Source organism: Anomaloglossus baeobatrachus, chromosome 12, assembly GCF_048569485.1.
Source record: "Anomaloglossus baeobatrachus isolate aAnoBae1 chromosome 12, aAnoBae1.hap1, whole genome shotgun sequence".
Lineage (NCBI taxonomy): Eukaryota > Metazoa > Chordata > Amphibia > Anura > Aromobatidae > Anomaloglossus > Anomaloglossus baeobatrachus.
This window is the reverse complement of record NC_134364.1, coordinates 8923843-8938643: the sequence shown is the minus strand read 5'-3', so window position 1 is coordinate 8938643 and position 14801 is coordinate 8923843. Positions and strand designations below refer to the sequence as shown.

The following is a 14801-nucleotide window of genomic DNA, read 5'->3' as shown; positions in this document are numbered from 1 at the left end:
ATTTTTTCTGCTGAGGTTTGCTTGAGCTGGGCTGGGGTAAGGAAGAGTCTTTACCCTTGGACTGTTTAATGATGTCAGCCAATGGCTCGCCAAACAGTCTATCTCTAGATAAAGGCAAGCTGGTTAAACATTTTTTGGAACCAGCATCTGCTTTCCAGTCCTTTAACCACAAGGCTCTGCGCAAAACTACCGAATTGGCGGACGCCATTGAGGTGCGGCTGGTAGATTCTAGGACCGCATTGATAGCGTAAGACGCAAACGCAGACATCTGCGAGGTAAGGGACGCCACTTGCGGCACCGCTGGATGTATGATAGCATCCACTTTTGCTAACCCAGCTGAAATAGCTTGGAGTGCCCATACGGCTGCGAATGCTGGAGCAAACGACACGCCGATAGCTTCATAGACAGATTTTAACCAAAAGGTCCATCTGTCTGTCATTGGCATCCTTAAGTGAAGCGCCATCCTCCACTGCAACTATGGATCTAGCTGCAAGTTTGGAAATCGGGGGGTCTACTTTTGGACACTGGGTCCAGCGCTTGACCACATCAGGGGGGAAAGGAAAACGTGTATCCTTAGAACGTTTAGAGAAACGCCTTTCTGGATGAGCGTCGTGTTTCTGGATTGACTCTCTGAAGTCAGAGTGATCCAAGAAAGCACTCAATTTACGCTTGGGATAGAGGAAACGAAACTTCTCCTGCTCTGCAGCTGCCTCCTCTGCAGAAGGAGCTGGGGGAGAAATATCCAACAGTCTATTGATGGCTGAGATAAGCTCGTTTACCATGGCGTCCCCATCCGGGGTATCCAGATTGAGAGGGGTTCCAGGATAAGACTCCTGATCACTCTCTTCAGACGCATCACAGGGCGACTGATTGCGCTGAGACCCTGAGCAGTGTGATGACGTTGAGGGTCTTTCCCAGCGAGCTCGCTTAGGGTGGCTGGGGCTATCATCTGAGTCATAATACTCAGCCTGGGAAGCCGGGGACCCCCTTGCAGTCTGGATTAATTCCAACTGAGGGGGATTAGAGGACAGAGACCTCGCCGTGTCCATAGACTGAGCCCCAGTCATGGATTGCAAAGTTTCAAGGATTTTTGCCATAGTCACAGACATTCCATCAGCAAAAACTGCAAAGTCTGTCCCTGACACCGGGGCAGGACTTACAAGCGTCTCAGCCTGGGTCACTACCCCTCCGGACTCCGGCTGGCGAAGCAGCACCGGATCTGAGCATTGCACACAATGGGGGTCTTTGGAACCTGCTGGTAGAGCAGCCCCACATGCAGCACACGCAGTGTACACAGCCCTAGCCTTGGCAGCCTTGCGTTTTGTGGATGACATGTTGCTGCTTCCTCAGAGCGATCTGGGTATCCAGCCAGGAAGCGACCTCACAGTGCAAGAAATAAATAAATATATATATCTGGTGACACAGTACACCAATACACACTGAGGCACTAGAGGGGCCAGCCGAAATGCCGCTTACCGCCCGCTTAAGAGCGGGTGTGTGGTCGCCAAAAGCCCCCTAGTCCAGGTCTCCCAGAGCCTTGCGTCCTTCCTCCAGCCAGACTGCATGTAATGGCTGCCGGCGTCCTGGGAGAGGAGGGGGGGCGGGCCCTGGGCGTTCCTGACTAAGAGCGGGAAGCCTGCTTCCCTCTGTGCCTAGTGAGAGGGCTGGAGCATGTAAATCAGGCTCCAGCCCTCGTCGCTGCTGCGAAACAGCGTCTCTCCCCTACCCTGATTGACAGGGTGGGGGCGGGAACGAAGCGGAGCTAGGCCGCAAAAGCCGGGGACTGGATTTATAAACGCCGCCGCCGTAAAAGCGCGGTCGGCGTGTCCCCGGCGCACTACAAGTCACAGCAGCGCCGCCGGTCCAGTGGGGGTCGGCGCTGCGTTCCCACAACACAAAGTCCCCCAGTAAACTGTAGGAACACTAACTCCCAACGTTACGGTCCCCGGCGCACTACAACACCCAGCCAGCCCGGAGTGTGTCTGTGCCTGCCGGGGACACAGAGTACCTGTATGATGCAGGGCCATGTCCCTGATTGTACTCCTGCTCCATATCCATCAGGTTCAACTGGGTCTGTGGATGGAGCCCGGCGTCAGAGCTTAGAGGCCGGCAGGATCCCACTTCCACAGAGCCCTACAAGGGGATGTGGAAGGAAAACAGCATGTGGGGCTCCAGCCCTTGTACCAGCAATAGGTACCTCAACCTTACAACACCATCCACGGGTGAGAAGGGAGCATGCTGGGGGCCCTATATGGGCCCTCTTTTCTTCCATCCGAAATAGTCAGCAGCTACTGCTGACTAAAATCTGTGGAGCTATGCGTGGATGTCTGACCTCCTTCGCACAAAGCTTGAAAACTGGAGAACCCGTGATACCACGGGGGGGTATAGCCAGAAGGGGAGGGGCCTTGCACTTTTTAGTGTAGTGCTTTGTGTGGCCTCCGGAGGGCAGTAGCTATACCCCAATCGTCTGGGTCTCCCAATAGAGCGCTGAAGAAATTCCCTTCTTTGTTTACTTACCGTAAATTCTTTTTCTTATAGTTCCGTATTGGGAGACCCAGCTCCCTCCCTGTTGCCTGTTGGCACTTCTTGTTCCGCGTGTCATCACCGGCTGTTGTTGTAGACAGAGGCTCCGGTTGTTCCGGTTCTTGCTCTATCTCTACTTGTGGGTGGCTACTCTCCTTCAGCTTTTGCACTAAACTGGCTATATTTGGTTATCCAGGGGGTGTATATGCTCGGAGGGAGGAGCTACACTTTTTAGTGTAGTACTTTGTGTGTCCTCCGGAGGCAGAAGCTATACACCCATGGTCTGGGTCTCCCATTACGGAACTATAAGAAAAAGAATTTACGGTAAGTAACAAAATTCTCTTTTTTGCTTTCCTGACACAGAGCACCAAACCCCCTGTAGAGATTTAATCTAGATCTCAATTAACCCCTTCAAAACCAGTTTTCTTCAGCGCTCTATTGGGAGACCCAGACGATTGGGGTATAGCTACTGCCCTCTGGAGGCCACACAAAGCACTACATTAAAAGTGCAAGGCCCCTCCCCCTCTGGCTATACCCCCCCCCCCCCCGTGGTATCACGGGTTCTCCAGTTTTAGCTTTGTGTGCGAAGGAGGTCAGACATTCCATGCATAGCTCCACAGATTTTAGTCAGCAGTAGCTGCTGACTATTTCGGATGGAAGAAAAGAGGACACATATAGTGTCCCCAGCATGCTCCCTTCTCACCCCTGGATGGTGTTGTAAGGTTGAGGTACCTATTGCTGGTACAGGGCTGGAGCCTGACATGCTGTTTTCCTTCCACATCCCCTGGTAGGGCTCTGTGGAAGTGGGATCCTGCCGGCCTCTCAGCTCTGACGCCGGGCTCCATCCACAGACCCATTAGAACCTGATGGAGACGGAGCAGGAGTACGATCAGGGACAGGCCCTGCATCATACAGGTACTCTGTGTCCCCGGCAGGCACAGACACACTCCGGGCTGGCTGGGTGTTGTAGTGCGCCGGGGACCGCAACGTTGGAGTTAGTGTCCCTACAGATTACTGGGGGATTTTTTGTGTATGGGAACGCAGCGCCGACCCCCTCTGGACCGGGCGGCGCTGCTGTGACTTGTGGTGCGCCGGGGATCCGCCGTCCGCGCTTTTACGGCGGCGGCGGTTATAAATTGAGTCCCCGGCTTTTTTTGGGCCTAGGACGCCGGCAGCTCCGATTCGTTCCCGCCCCCACCCTGTCATTCAGGGTAGGGGAGAGACGCTGTTCGCTAGCAGCGACGAGGGCTGGAGCCTGATTTACATGCTCCAGCCCTCACACTAGGCACAGAGGGAAGCAGGCTTCCCGCTCTTAGCCAGGAACGCCCAGGGCCCGCCCCCCTTCTCTCTCAGGACGCCGGCAGCCATTACATGCAGTCTGGCTGGAGGAAGGACGCAAGGCTCTGGGAGACCTGGACTAGGGGCTATCTGGCGACCACACACCCGCTTTTTAAACGGGCGGTAAGCGATTTTTCTGTGCTGGTCCCTCTAGTGCCTCACGGTGTATCGGTGTACTGTGTAGGATATAGAGATATTGTATTTCTTGCACTGTGAGGTCGCTTCTGGCTGCATCTCCCAGATCCCTCTGTGGAAGCAACAACATGCCATCCTCAAAACGCAAGGCTGCCAAGGCTAGGGCTGTGTATACTGCGTGTGCTGCATGTGGGGCTAATCTACCAGCAGGCTCCGATGACCCCCATTGTGTGCAATGCTCCGACCCGGTGCTGCTTCGCCAGCCGGAGTCAGGAGAGGTAGTGACCCAGGCTGAGACGCCTGTAAGTCCTGCCCCGGTGACAGGGACAGACTTTGCAGTTTTTGCTGATAATATGTCTGTGTCTATGGCAAAAATCCTTGAAACCTTGCAATCTATGCATGGGGCTCAGTCTTTGGGCACGGCGAGGCCTCTGTCCTCAGGTCCCCCTCACTTGGAATTAATCCAGCCCACAGGGGGGTCCCCGGCTTCACAGGCCGAGGATTATGACTCAGATGATAGCCCCAGCCACCCTAAGCGAGCTCGCTGGGAAAGACCCTCGACGTCATCACACTGCTCAGGGTCTCAGCGCAATCAGTCTCCCTGTGATGTGTCTGATGAGAGTGATCAGGAATCCATTCCTGGAACCCCTCTCAACCTGGATACCCCTGATGGGGATGCCATGGTAAACGACCTTATCTCAGCCATCAATAGGCTGTTGGATATTTCTCCCCCAGCCCCTTCAGCAGAAGAGGCGGCTGCGGAGCAGGAGAAGTTTCGTTTCCTTTATCCCAAGCGTAAATTGAGTGCTTTGTTGGATCACGCTGACTTCAGAGAATCAATCCAGAAGCACGACGCTCACCCAGAAAGGCGTTTCTCTAAACGATCTAAAGATACGCGTTTCCCTTTCCCCCCTGAGGTGGTCAAGCGCTGGACACAGTGTCCAAAGGTAGACCCCCCGATTTCCAAACTCGCAGCTAGGTCCATAGTTGCAGTGGAGGATGGCGCTTCACTTAAGGATGCCAATGACAGACAGATGGACCTTTGGTTAAAATCTGTCTATGAAGCTATCGGCGCGTCGTTTGCTCCGGCATTCGCAGCCGTATGGGCACTCCAGGCTATTTCAGCTGGCTTAGCAAAAGTGGATGCTATCATACATCCAGCAGTGCCGCAAGTGGCGCACCTTACCACGCAGATGTCGGCGTTTGCGTCTTACGCTATCAATGCGGTCCTAGAATCTACCAGTCGCACCTCAATGGCGTCCGCCAATTCGGTAGTTTTGCGCAGAGCCTTGTGGTTAAAGGACTGGAAAGCAGATGCTGGTTCCAAAAAATGTTTAACCAGTTTGCCTTTATCTAGAGATAGACTGTTTGGCGAGCCATTGGCTGATATCATTAAGCAGTCCAAGGGTAAAGACTCCTCTTTACCACAACCCAGAACAACCAAACCTCAGCAGAAAAAGTGGCAGCAGAGGTTTCAGTCCTTTCGAGGTTCGGGCAAGACACCGTTTACCTCGTCCAAAGGGACTCAGAGGACGCAAAGAAACTCAGATTCGTGGCGGGCTCACACGCGCCCCAAGAAATCAAATGGAGGTACCACTTCCAAAGCGGCTACCTCATGACTTCCAGCCCCCTCCCTCCGCATCGCCGGTCGGGGGCAGGCTCTCCCGCTTTTCCGGCATTTGGATGTCACAGGTCAAAGACCGGTGGGTGACGGACATTTTGTCTCGCGGGTACAGAATCGAGTTCAATTCTCGTCCTCCAGCTCGGTTCTTCAGAACCTCCCCACATCCAGACCGAGCAGATGCTCTGCTGCAGGCGGTGGACTCCCTAAGAGCGGAAGGAGTGGTGATCCCAGTCCCTCCTCAGGAACAAGGGCAAGGGTTTTACTCCAATCTCTTTGTGGTTCCAAAAAAGGACGGCTCGTTCCGTCCTGTTCTGGACCTAAAACGGCTCAACAAACATGTGCACGCCAGGAAGTTCCGGATGGAAACCCTGCGTTCTGTCATTGCCTCAATGTCCAGAGGAGACTTCCTTGCCTCAATAGACATCAAAGATGCTTATCTCCACGTGCCAATTGCTACAGAACATCAACGTTTTCTACGTTTTGTGATAGGAGACGACCATTTTCAGTTCGTAGCTCTGCCATTTGGTCTGGCGACAGCCCCACGGGTCTTCACCAAGGTCATGGCGGCGGTGGTAGCAGTCTTGCACTCTCAGGGACACTCGGTGATCCCTTACCTAGACGATTTATTGGTCAAAGCTCCCTCTCAAGAGGCATGTCAGCGCAGCCTGAATGCTACGCTGGAGACCCTACAGTCTTTCGGATGGATCATCAACTTTCCAAAGTCGATCCTATCACCGACTCAATCACTAACGTATCTTGGCATGGAGTTTCATACTCTAGCAGCGATAGTGAAGCTTCCGCTGAACAAGCAGCGGTCACTACAGACAGGGGTGCAATCTCTTCTGCAGGGCCAGTTGCATCCCTTGCGGCGCCTCATGCATTTCCTAGGGAAGATGGTGGCAGCCATGGAAGCAGTTCCCTTTGCGCAGTTTCATCTGCGCCCACTTCAATGGGACATTCTCCGCCAATGGGACGGGAAGTCAACGTCCCTGGACAGGAAAGTCTCGCTTTCCCAGACGGCCAAGGACTCCCTACAATGGTGGCTCCTTCCCACCTCATTGTCTCAGGGAAGATCCTTCCTGCCCCCATCCTGGGCAGTAGTCACGACAGATGCGAGTCTGTCAGGGTGGGGAGCAGTATTTCTCCACCACAGGGCTCAGGGGACGTGGACTCCGCAGGAGTCCACCCTTCAGATCAATGTTCTGGAGATCAGAGCAGTGTATCTTGCTCTACTGGCCTTCCAACAGTGGCTGGAAGGAAAGCAGATCCGAATCCAATCGGACAACTCCACAGCGGTGGCATACATCAACCACCAAGGAGGGACGCGCAGTCGGCAAGCCTTCCAAGAAGTCCGGCGCATTCTAATGTGGGTGGAGGACAGAGCATCCACCATATCCGCGGTTCACATCCCAGGCGTAGAAAACTGGGAAGCAGACTTCCTCAGTCGCCAGGGCATGGACGCAGGGGAATGGTCCCTTCACCCGGACGTGTTTCAGGAAATCTGTCGCCGCTGGGGAGTGCCGGACGTCGACCTAATGGCATCCCGGCACAACAACAAGGTCCCGGCATTCATGGCGAGGTCGCGCGATCAAAGAGCTCTGGCGGCAGACGCCTTGGTTCAAGATTGGTCGCAGTTTCAGCTCCCATACGTGTTTCCGCCTCTGGCGCTCTTGCCCAGAGTGCTACGCAAGATCAGATCCGAGTGCAGCCGCATCATACTCGTCGCTCCAGACTGGCCGAGGAGGTCGTGGTATCCGGATCTGTGGCATCTCACGATCGGTCGACCGTGGTCACTGCCAGACCGACCAGACTTACTGTCCCAAGGGCCGTTTTTCCATCAGAATTCTGCGGCCCTGAACCTGACTGTGTGGCCATTGAGTCCTGGATCCTAGCATCTGCAGGATTATCTCAAGGAGTCGTTGCCACAATGAGACAAGCTAGAAAGTCGAATTCGGCTAAGATCTACCACAGAACGTGGAAGATTTTCTTATCCTGGTGCTCTGCTCAGGGAGTGTCTCCCTGGCCATTTGCATTGCCCAAGTTTCTTTCCTTCCTGCAATCGGGGTTAGAAAAGGGCTTGTCGCTCAGCTCCCTTAAAGGGCAAGTTTCGGCACTATCCGTGTTTTTTCAGAAGCGTCTAGCACGTCTTTCTAAGGTGCGCACGTTCCTGCAGGGGGTCTGTCATATTGTGCCCCCGTACAAGCGGCCGTTAGATCCATGGGATCTGAACAGGGTACTAGTTGCTCTCCAGAAGCCGCCCTTCGAGCCTCTGAAGGAAGTTTCCTTTTCTCGGCTGTCACAGAAAGTGGCGTTTTTTGTTGCGATCACATCGCTTCGGCGAGTGTCTGAGCTGGCAGCTCTGTCATCCAAGGCTCCCTTCCTGGTGTTCCACCAGGACAAGGTAGTGCTGCGCCCTATTCCGGAGTTTCTCCCTAAGGTCGTATCCTCTTTTCATCTTAATCAGGATATATCCTTGCCTTCTTTTTGTCCTCATCCGGTTCACCGGTATGAAAAGGACTTACGTTTGCTAGATCTGGTGAGAGCACTCAGAATCTACATTTCCCGCACGGCGCCCATGCGCCGTGCCGATGCACTTTTTGTCCTTGTCGCTGGTCCGCGCAAGGGGTTGCAGGCTTCTAAAGCCACCCTGGCTCGATGGATCAAAGAACCAATTCTAGAGGCCTACCGTTCTGCGGGGCTTCCGGTTCCTTCAGGGCTAAAAGCCCACTCAACCAGAGCCGTGGGTGCGTCCTGGGCATTACGTCACCAGGCTTCGGCTCAACAGGTGTGCCAGGCAGCTACCTGGTCCAGTCTGCACACTTTCACCAAGCATTATCAGGTGCATACCTATGCTTCGGCGGATGCCAGCTTAGGTAGAAGAGTCCTGCAGGCGGCAGTGACACCCCCGTAGGGGAGGGCTGTTTTGCAGCTCTAACATGAGGTATTTCTTTACCCACCCAGGGACAGCTTTTGGACGTCCCAATCGTCTGGGTCTCCCAATAGAGCGCTGAAGAAGAAGGGAATTTTGTTACTTACCGTAAATTCCTTTTCTTCTAGCTCTTATTGGGAGACCCAGCACCCGCCCTGTTGTCCTTCGGGATGTTTTTTTGTTGTTTGCGGGTACACATGTTGTTCATGTTGAACGGTTTTTCAGTTCTCCGATGTTATTCGGAGTTAATTTGTTTAAACCAGTTATTGGCTTCCTCCTTCTTGCTTTGGCACTAAAACTGGAGAACCCGTGATACCACGGGGGGGGTATAGCCAGAGGGGGAGGGGCCTTGCACTTTTAATGTAGTGCTTTGTGTGGCCTCCAGAGGGCAGTAGCTATACCCCAATCGTCTGGGTCTCCCAATAAGAGCTAGAAGAAAAGGAATTTACGGTAAGTAACAAAATTCCCTTCTTCCAGGTCAGTTCAATGACTGCAAAATCAAACTTTGTCCTGAGTTGCTATTTTCTGAAACTGCAACTTCTTTTTTCTGGTAGCGGAGCGGCGGGAGATTGCGTTCCAGGGCGCGGAGTGGCGGGAGATTGCGTTCCAGGGCGCGGAGCGGCGGGGGATTGCGTTCCAGGGCGCGGAGCGGCGGGAGATTGTGTTCCAGGGCGCGGAGCGGCGGGAGATTGCGTTCCAGGGCGCGGAGCGGTTGCATTCATTTCTGCAGTATTGGGGTACATGAGTCTTTCGCTCCCTCTCGATGAGCTGCACGTCCGGGGTCTAGACTGGGGATTTGGTGCAATGTGTCAGGCTCGGCTCGGATTGCTATAGGAAGAGCAGAATCTATGAAGCTGTGATCCGAATAGAGGCAAAGTACACTTCTCTCCCTGCGTGTGACCAGGCATGCTGGGGCTTGTAGTTCAGAAACAGCGCAAGCCCCAGAGGCTTGTGATCAGGGCAATGTCTGTGCAGCAAACACCATCAGCCTCCATTTACACACTGACACATAGATTAGGTTTTTCATTTTTTTTTAATAAACTCAGGCACCACTTTTCTTAACAACAAGAATATAAAACGTGGAACACGGGAAAAAAAAAAACCACCCAGGACCCCGTGTGTGGTGCGCGCTGGTGAGACGAGCGCGTGGTCTCTGGAGGCCGAGGACGCAGCATCAGTCGCTGAGGAGAGAAAAACGAGCGGTTAGTGCAACCGACGGAGCAGAGGTAAGATATGAAGTATCCGCCATGTACAGTCCCTGTATCCCATCAGCTGAGCTCGGACTGATCCTGCAGCTCCGCACCCAATGAGCTGAACATGAGCCGCGGCGCAGTACAGAGGACTGTGGCCCCTGCGGAGTCACATGCGGCCGCTGCCAGAGACAATCGGGGGGGGTTGTATCGGACCCCCACTGATCTAATATTGAGGACACAACCTAATCATAACCCTCAATACACTAATACCAAAGCACCAAATTTACAGAGGCAGAAGGTTTGTTTGTGCCACCACATTCAGGGGCCAGCAGTGACGTGGCGCTAATCACGTGGCACCTTCCCCTTTGTGGCGGAGGAAAATAAACATTTTCTTTCAATTTAATTAGCGGTGGCGATCATGTCATGAGGCACAAATATAAGCCAGTCTACCCGTACCAATGCCACGATAGCTATGGACCACGGCAACCAGCTGGGATCAGAGATGTCTGACCACGGCTGTGACCGTCCAACCCCACGGCTGTGACCGTCCAACCCCACGGCTGTGACCGTCCAACCCCACGGCTGTGACCGTCCAACCCCACGGCTGCATCTATCTGCAAACAATCACTACGTCATGTCTGTATGTGAGAAGAGGGAACATGTAGGCTCTTAAGTTTTCATGGAAAGTCCTTATAGACGAGCACCCCAATGTTACCTGGCTTGGGTCCGGGTCCACGTCAGCGCGTGCCGGGGAGGGACGGGGACCGTGGGGTGATAATACTCGCAGTCCGGGCGAGTGCAGCTACTGCTGAACCTGCAGTGCTGAGAGAAATAAAGAGAGGACGACATAAGTAATGGCGTCCGTCCCGTGGATTGTGGGCACCGGTGATGATCTGGTCCGGTCCGGGGCCCCAGGGCAGTCCCCACGTCTGCTGCAGATGCCTTATCCCGGGCAATACTGGACGTGAACGGTGCCACAACGCCATGAGCCTAGTAGAAGAGATGGCCAGTGCGCCGGGCACAGGGTGACGGCAGCCGAGGTCCAGCCACCGAGCACCGGACCGGTGCAGCACAGACCGCGGTCACTTACCTTGGGGTGATAGAACGGACACTCTGTCTTCTTACAGGAGGGGAAATAACGGCACTGCTGCACCACCGGAGGGATATGTGCCACTGCAGAAACATATACACGGGAGATATGATGTGACAACCTCAAAGTGCGGCAAAGAACAGGCACTAGGCGGCCATGCTTCCACTGCTAGTGCCTAATGTCAGGATCCCCCCATAAGAGGAGCAGAACGCCCCATACATGCTTCCACTGCTAGTGCCTAATGTCAGGATCCCCCCATTAGAGGAGCAGAACGCCCCATACATGCTTCCACTGCTAGTGCCTAATGTCAGGATCCCCCCATTAGAGGAGCAGAACGCCCCATACATGCTTCCACTGCTAGTGCCTAATGTCAGGATCCCCCCATTAGAGGAGCAGACAGCCCCATACATGCTTCCATTCCTACTACCCAATGTCAGGATCCCCCCATTAGAGGAGCAGACCGCCCCATACATGCTTCCATTCCCACTACCCAATGTCAGGATCCCCCCATTAGAGGAGCAGACCGCCCCATACATGCTTCCATTCCTACTACCTAATGTCAGGATCCCCCCATTAGAGGAGCAGACCGCCCCATACATGCTTCCATTCCTACTACCCAATATCAGGATCCCCCCATTAGAGGAGCAGACCGCCCCATACATGCTTCCATTCCTACTACCTAATGTCAGGATCCCCCCCATTAGGAGGAGCAGACCGCCCCATACATGCTTCCATTCCTACTACCCAATATCAGGATCCCCCCATTAGAGGAGCAGACCGCCCCATACATGCTTCCACTCCCACTACCCAATGTCAGGATCCCCTCATTAGAGGAGCAGACCGCCCCATACATGCTTCCATTCCTACTACCTAATGTCAGGATCCCCCCCATTAGAGGAGCAGACCACCCCATACATGCTTCCATTCCTACTACCCAATGTCAGGATCCCCCCTTTACAGGAGCAGACCGCCCCATACATGCTTCCATTCCTACTACCCAATGTCAGGATCCCCCCATTAGAGGAGCAGACCGCCCCATACATGCTTCCACTCCTACTACCCAATGTCAGGATCCCCCCATTAGAGGAGCAGACCGCCCCATACATGCTTCCATTCCTACTACCCAATGTCAGGATCCCCCCATTAGAGGAGCAGACCGCCCCATACATGCTTCCATTCCCACTACCCAATGTCAGGATCCCCCCATTAGAGGAGCAGACCGCCCCATACATGCTTCCACTCCTACTACCCAATGTCAGGATCCCCCCATTAGAGGAGCAGACCGCCCCATACATGCTTCCATTCCCACTACCCAATGTCAGGATCCCCCCATTAGAGGCGCAGACCGCCCCATACATGCTTCCACTCCTACTACCCAATGTCAGGATCCCACCATTAGAGGAGCAGACCGCCCCATACATGCTTCCATTCCCACTACCCAATGTCAGGATCCCCCTATTAGAGGAGCAGACCGCCCCATACATGCTTCCATTCCCACTACCTAATGTCAGGATCCCCCCATTAGGAGGAGCAGACCGCCCCATACATGCTTCCATTCCCACTACCTAATGTCAGGATCCCCCCATTAGGAGGAGCAGACCGCCCCATACATGCTTCCACTCCTACTAATGTCAGGAACCCCCCATTAGAGGAGCAGACCGCCCCATACATGCTTCCATTCCTACTAATGTCAGGATCCCCCCATTAGAGGAGCAGACCACCCCATACATGCTTCCATTCCTACTACCCAATGTCAGGATCCCCCCTTTACAGGAGCAGACCGCCCCATACATTCTTCCATTCCCACTACCCAATGTCAGGATCCCCCCATTAGAGGAGCAGACCGCCCCATACATGCTTCCATTCCCACTACCCAATGTCAGGATCCCCCCATTAGAGGAGCAGACCGCCCCATACATGCTTCCATTCCTACTATCTAATGTCAGGATCCCCCCATTAGAGGCGCAGACCGCCCCATACATGCTTCCATTCCTACTACCCAATGTCAGGATCCCCCCATTAGAGGAGCAGACCGCCCCATACATGCTTCCATTCCCACTACCCAATGTCAGGATCCCCCAATGAGAGGAGCAGACCGCCCCATACATTCTTCCATTCCTACTACCTAATGTCAGGATCCCCCCATGAGAGGAGCAGACCGCCCCATACATGCTTCCATTCCCACTACCCAATGTCAGGATCCCCCCATTAGAGGAGCAGACCGCCCCATACATGCTTCCATTCCTACTACCTAATGTCAGGATCCCCCCATGAGAGGAGCAGACCGCCCCATACATGCTTCCATTCCCACTACCCAATGTCAGGATCCCCCCATTAGAGGAGCAGACCGCCCCATACATGCTTCCATTCCCACTACCCAATGTCAGGATCCCCCCATTAGAGGAGCAGACCGCCCCATACATGCTTCCATTCCTACTAATGTCAGGATCCCCCCATTAGAGGAGCAGACCGCCCCATACATGCTTCCATTCCTACTACCCAATGTCAGGATCCCATTAGAGGAGCAGACCGCCCCATACATGCTTCCATTCCCACTACCCAATGTCAGGATCCCCCCATTAGAGGCGCAGACCGCCCCATACATGCTTCCACTCCTACTACCCAATGTCAGGATCCCCCCATTAGAGGAGCAGACCGCCCCATACATGCTTCCATTCCTACTACCCAATGTCAGGATCCCCCCATTAGAGGAGCAGACCGCCCCATACATGCTTCCATTCCCACTACCCAATGTCAGGATCCCCCCATTAGAGGAGCAGACCGCCCCATACATGCTTCCACTCCTACTACCCAATGTCAGGATCCCCCCATTAGAGGAGCAGACCGCCCCATACATGCTTCCATTCCCACTACCCAATGTCAGGATCCCCCCATTAGAGGCGCAGACCGCCCCATACATGCTTCCACTCCTACTACCCAATGTCAGGATCCCCCCATTAGAGGAGCAGACCGCCCCATACATGCTTCCATTCCCACTACCCAATGTCAGGATCCCCCCATTAGGAGGAGCAGACCGCCCCATACATGCTTCCATTCCCACTACCTAATGTCAGGATCCCCCCATTAGGAGGAGCAGACCGCCCCATACATGCTTCCACTCCTACTAATGTCAGGAACCCCCCATTAGAGGAGCAGACCGCCCCATACATGCTTCCATTCCTACTAATGTCAGGATCCCCCCATTAGAGGAGCAGACCACCCCATACATGCTTCCATTCCTACTACCCAATGTCAGGATCCCCCCTTTACAGGAGCAGACCGCCCCATACATTCTTCCATTCCCACTACCCAATGTCAGGATCCCCCCATTAGAGGAGCAGACCGCCCCATACATGCTTCCATTCCCACTACCCAATGTCAGGATCCCCCCATTAGAGGAGCAGACCGCCCCATACATGCTTCCATTCCTACTACCTAATGTCAGGATCCCCCCATGAGAGGAGCAGACCGCCCCATACATGCTTCCATTCCCACTACCCAATGTCAGGATCCCCCCATTAGAGGAGCAGACCGCCCCATACATGCTTCCATTCCTACTACCTAATGTCAGGATCCCCCCATGAGAGGAGCAGACCGCCCCATACATGCTTCCATTCCCACTACCCAATGTCAGGATCCCCTCATTAGAGGAGCAGACCGCCCCATACATGCTTCCATTCCTACTATCTAATGTCAGGATCCCCCCATTAGAGGCGCAGACCGCCCCATACATGCTTCCATTCCTACTACCCAATGTCAGGATCCCCCCATTAGAGGAGCAGACCGCCCCATACATGCTTCCATTCCTACTACCTAATGTCAGGATCCCCCCATTAGAGGCGCAGACCGCCCCATACATGCTTCCATTCCTACTACCTAATGTCAGGATCCCCCCATTAGAGGAGCAGACCGCCCCATACATGCTTCCATTCCTACTACCCAATGTCAGGATCCCCCCATTAGAGGAGC

The 14801-nt window shown here is 54.1% G+C and overlaps 1 protein-coding gene across 4 annotated transcripts in view; it reads right to left on the bottom strand.

Annotated features, from left to right (window-relative positions):
• Nucleotides 1-9563: 9563 nt before the first annotated feature.
• Nucleotides 9564-14801, bottom strand: part of ZC3H14 (zinc finger CCCH-type containing 14) — a 33100-nt gene continuing 27862 nt past the window's right edge. For all 4 annotated transcript variants that reach the window (XM_075331056.1, XM_075331057.1, XM_075331058.1 and 1 more), the window contains exons 15-17: nt 10833-10915; nt 10458-10564; nt 9564-9730 (exon numbers count right to left, since the gene is read on the bottom strand). In XM_075331056.1, coding sequence (XP_075187171.1) covers nt 9724-9730; nt 10458-10564; nt 10833-10915 — 197 coding nt within the window. In that variant the 3' untranslated portion in view covers nt 9564-9723. The remainder of the gene's footprint in view (nt 9731-10457; nt 10565-10832; nt 10916-14801) is intronic.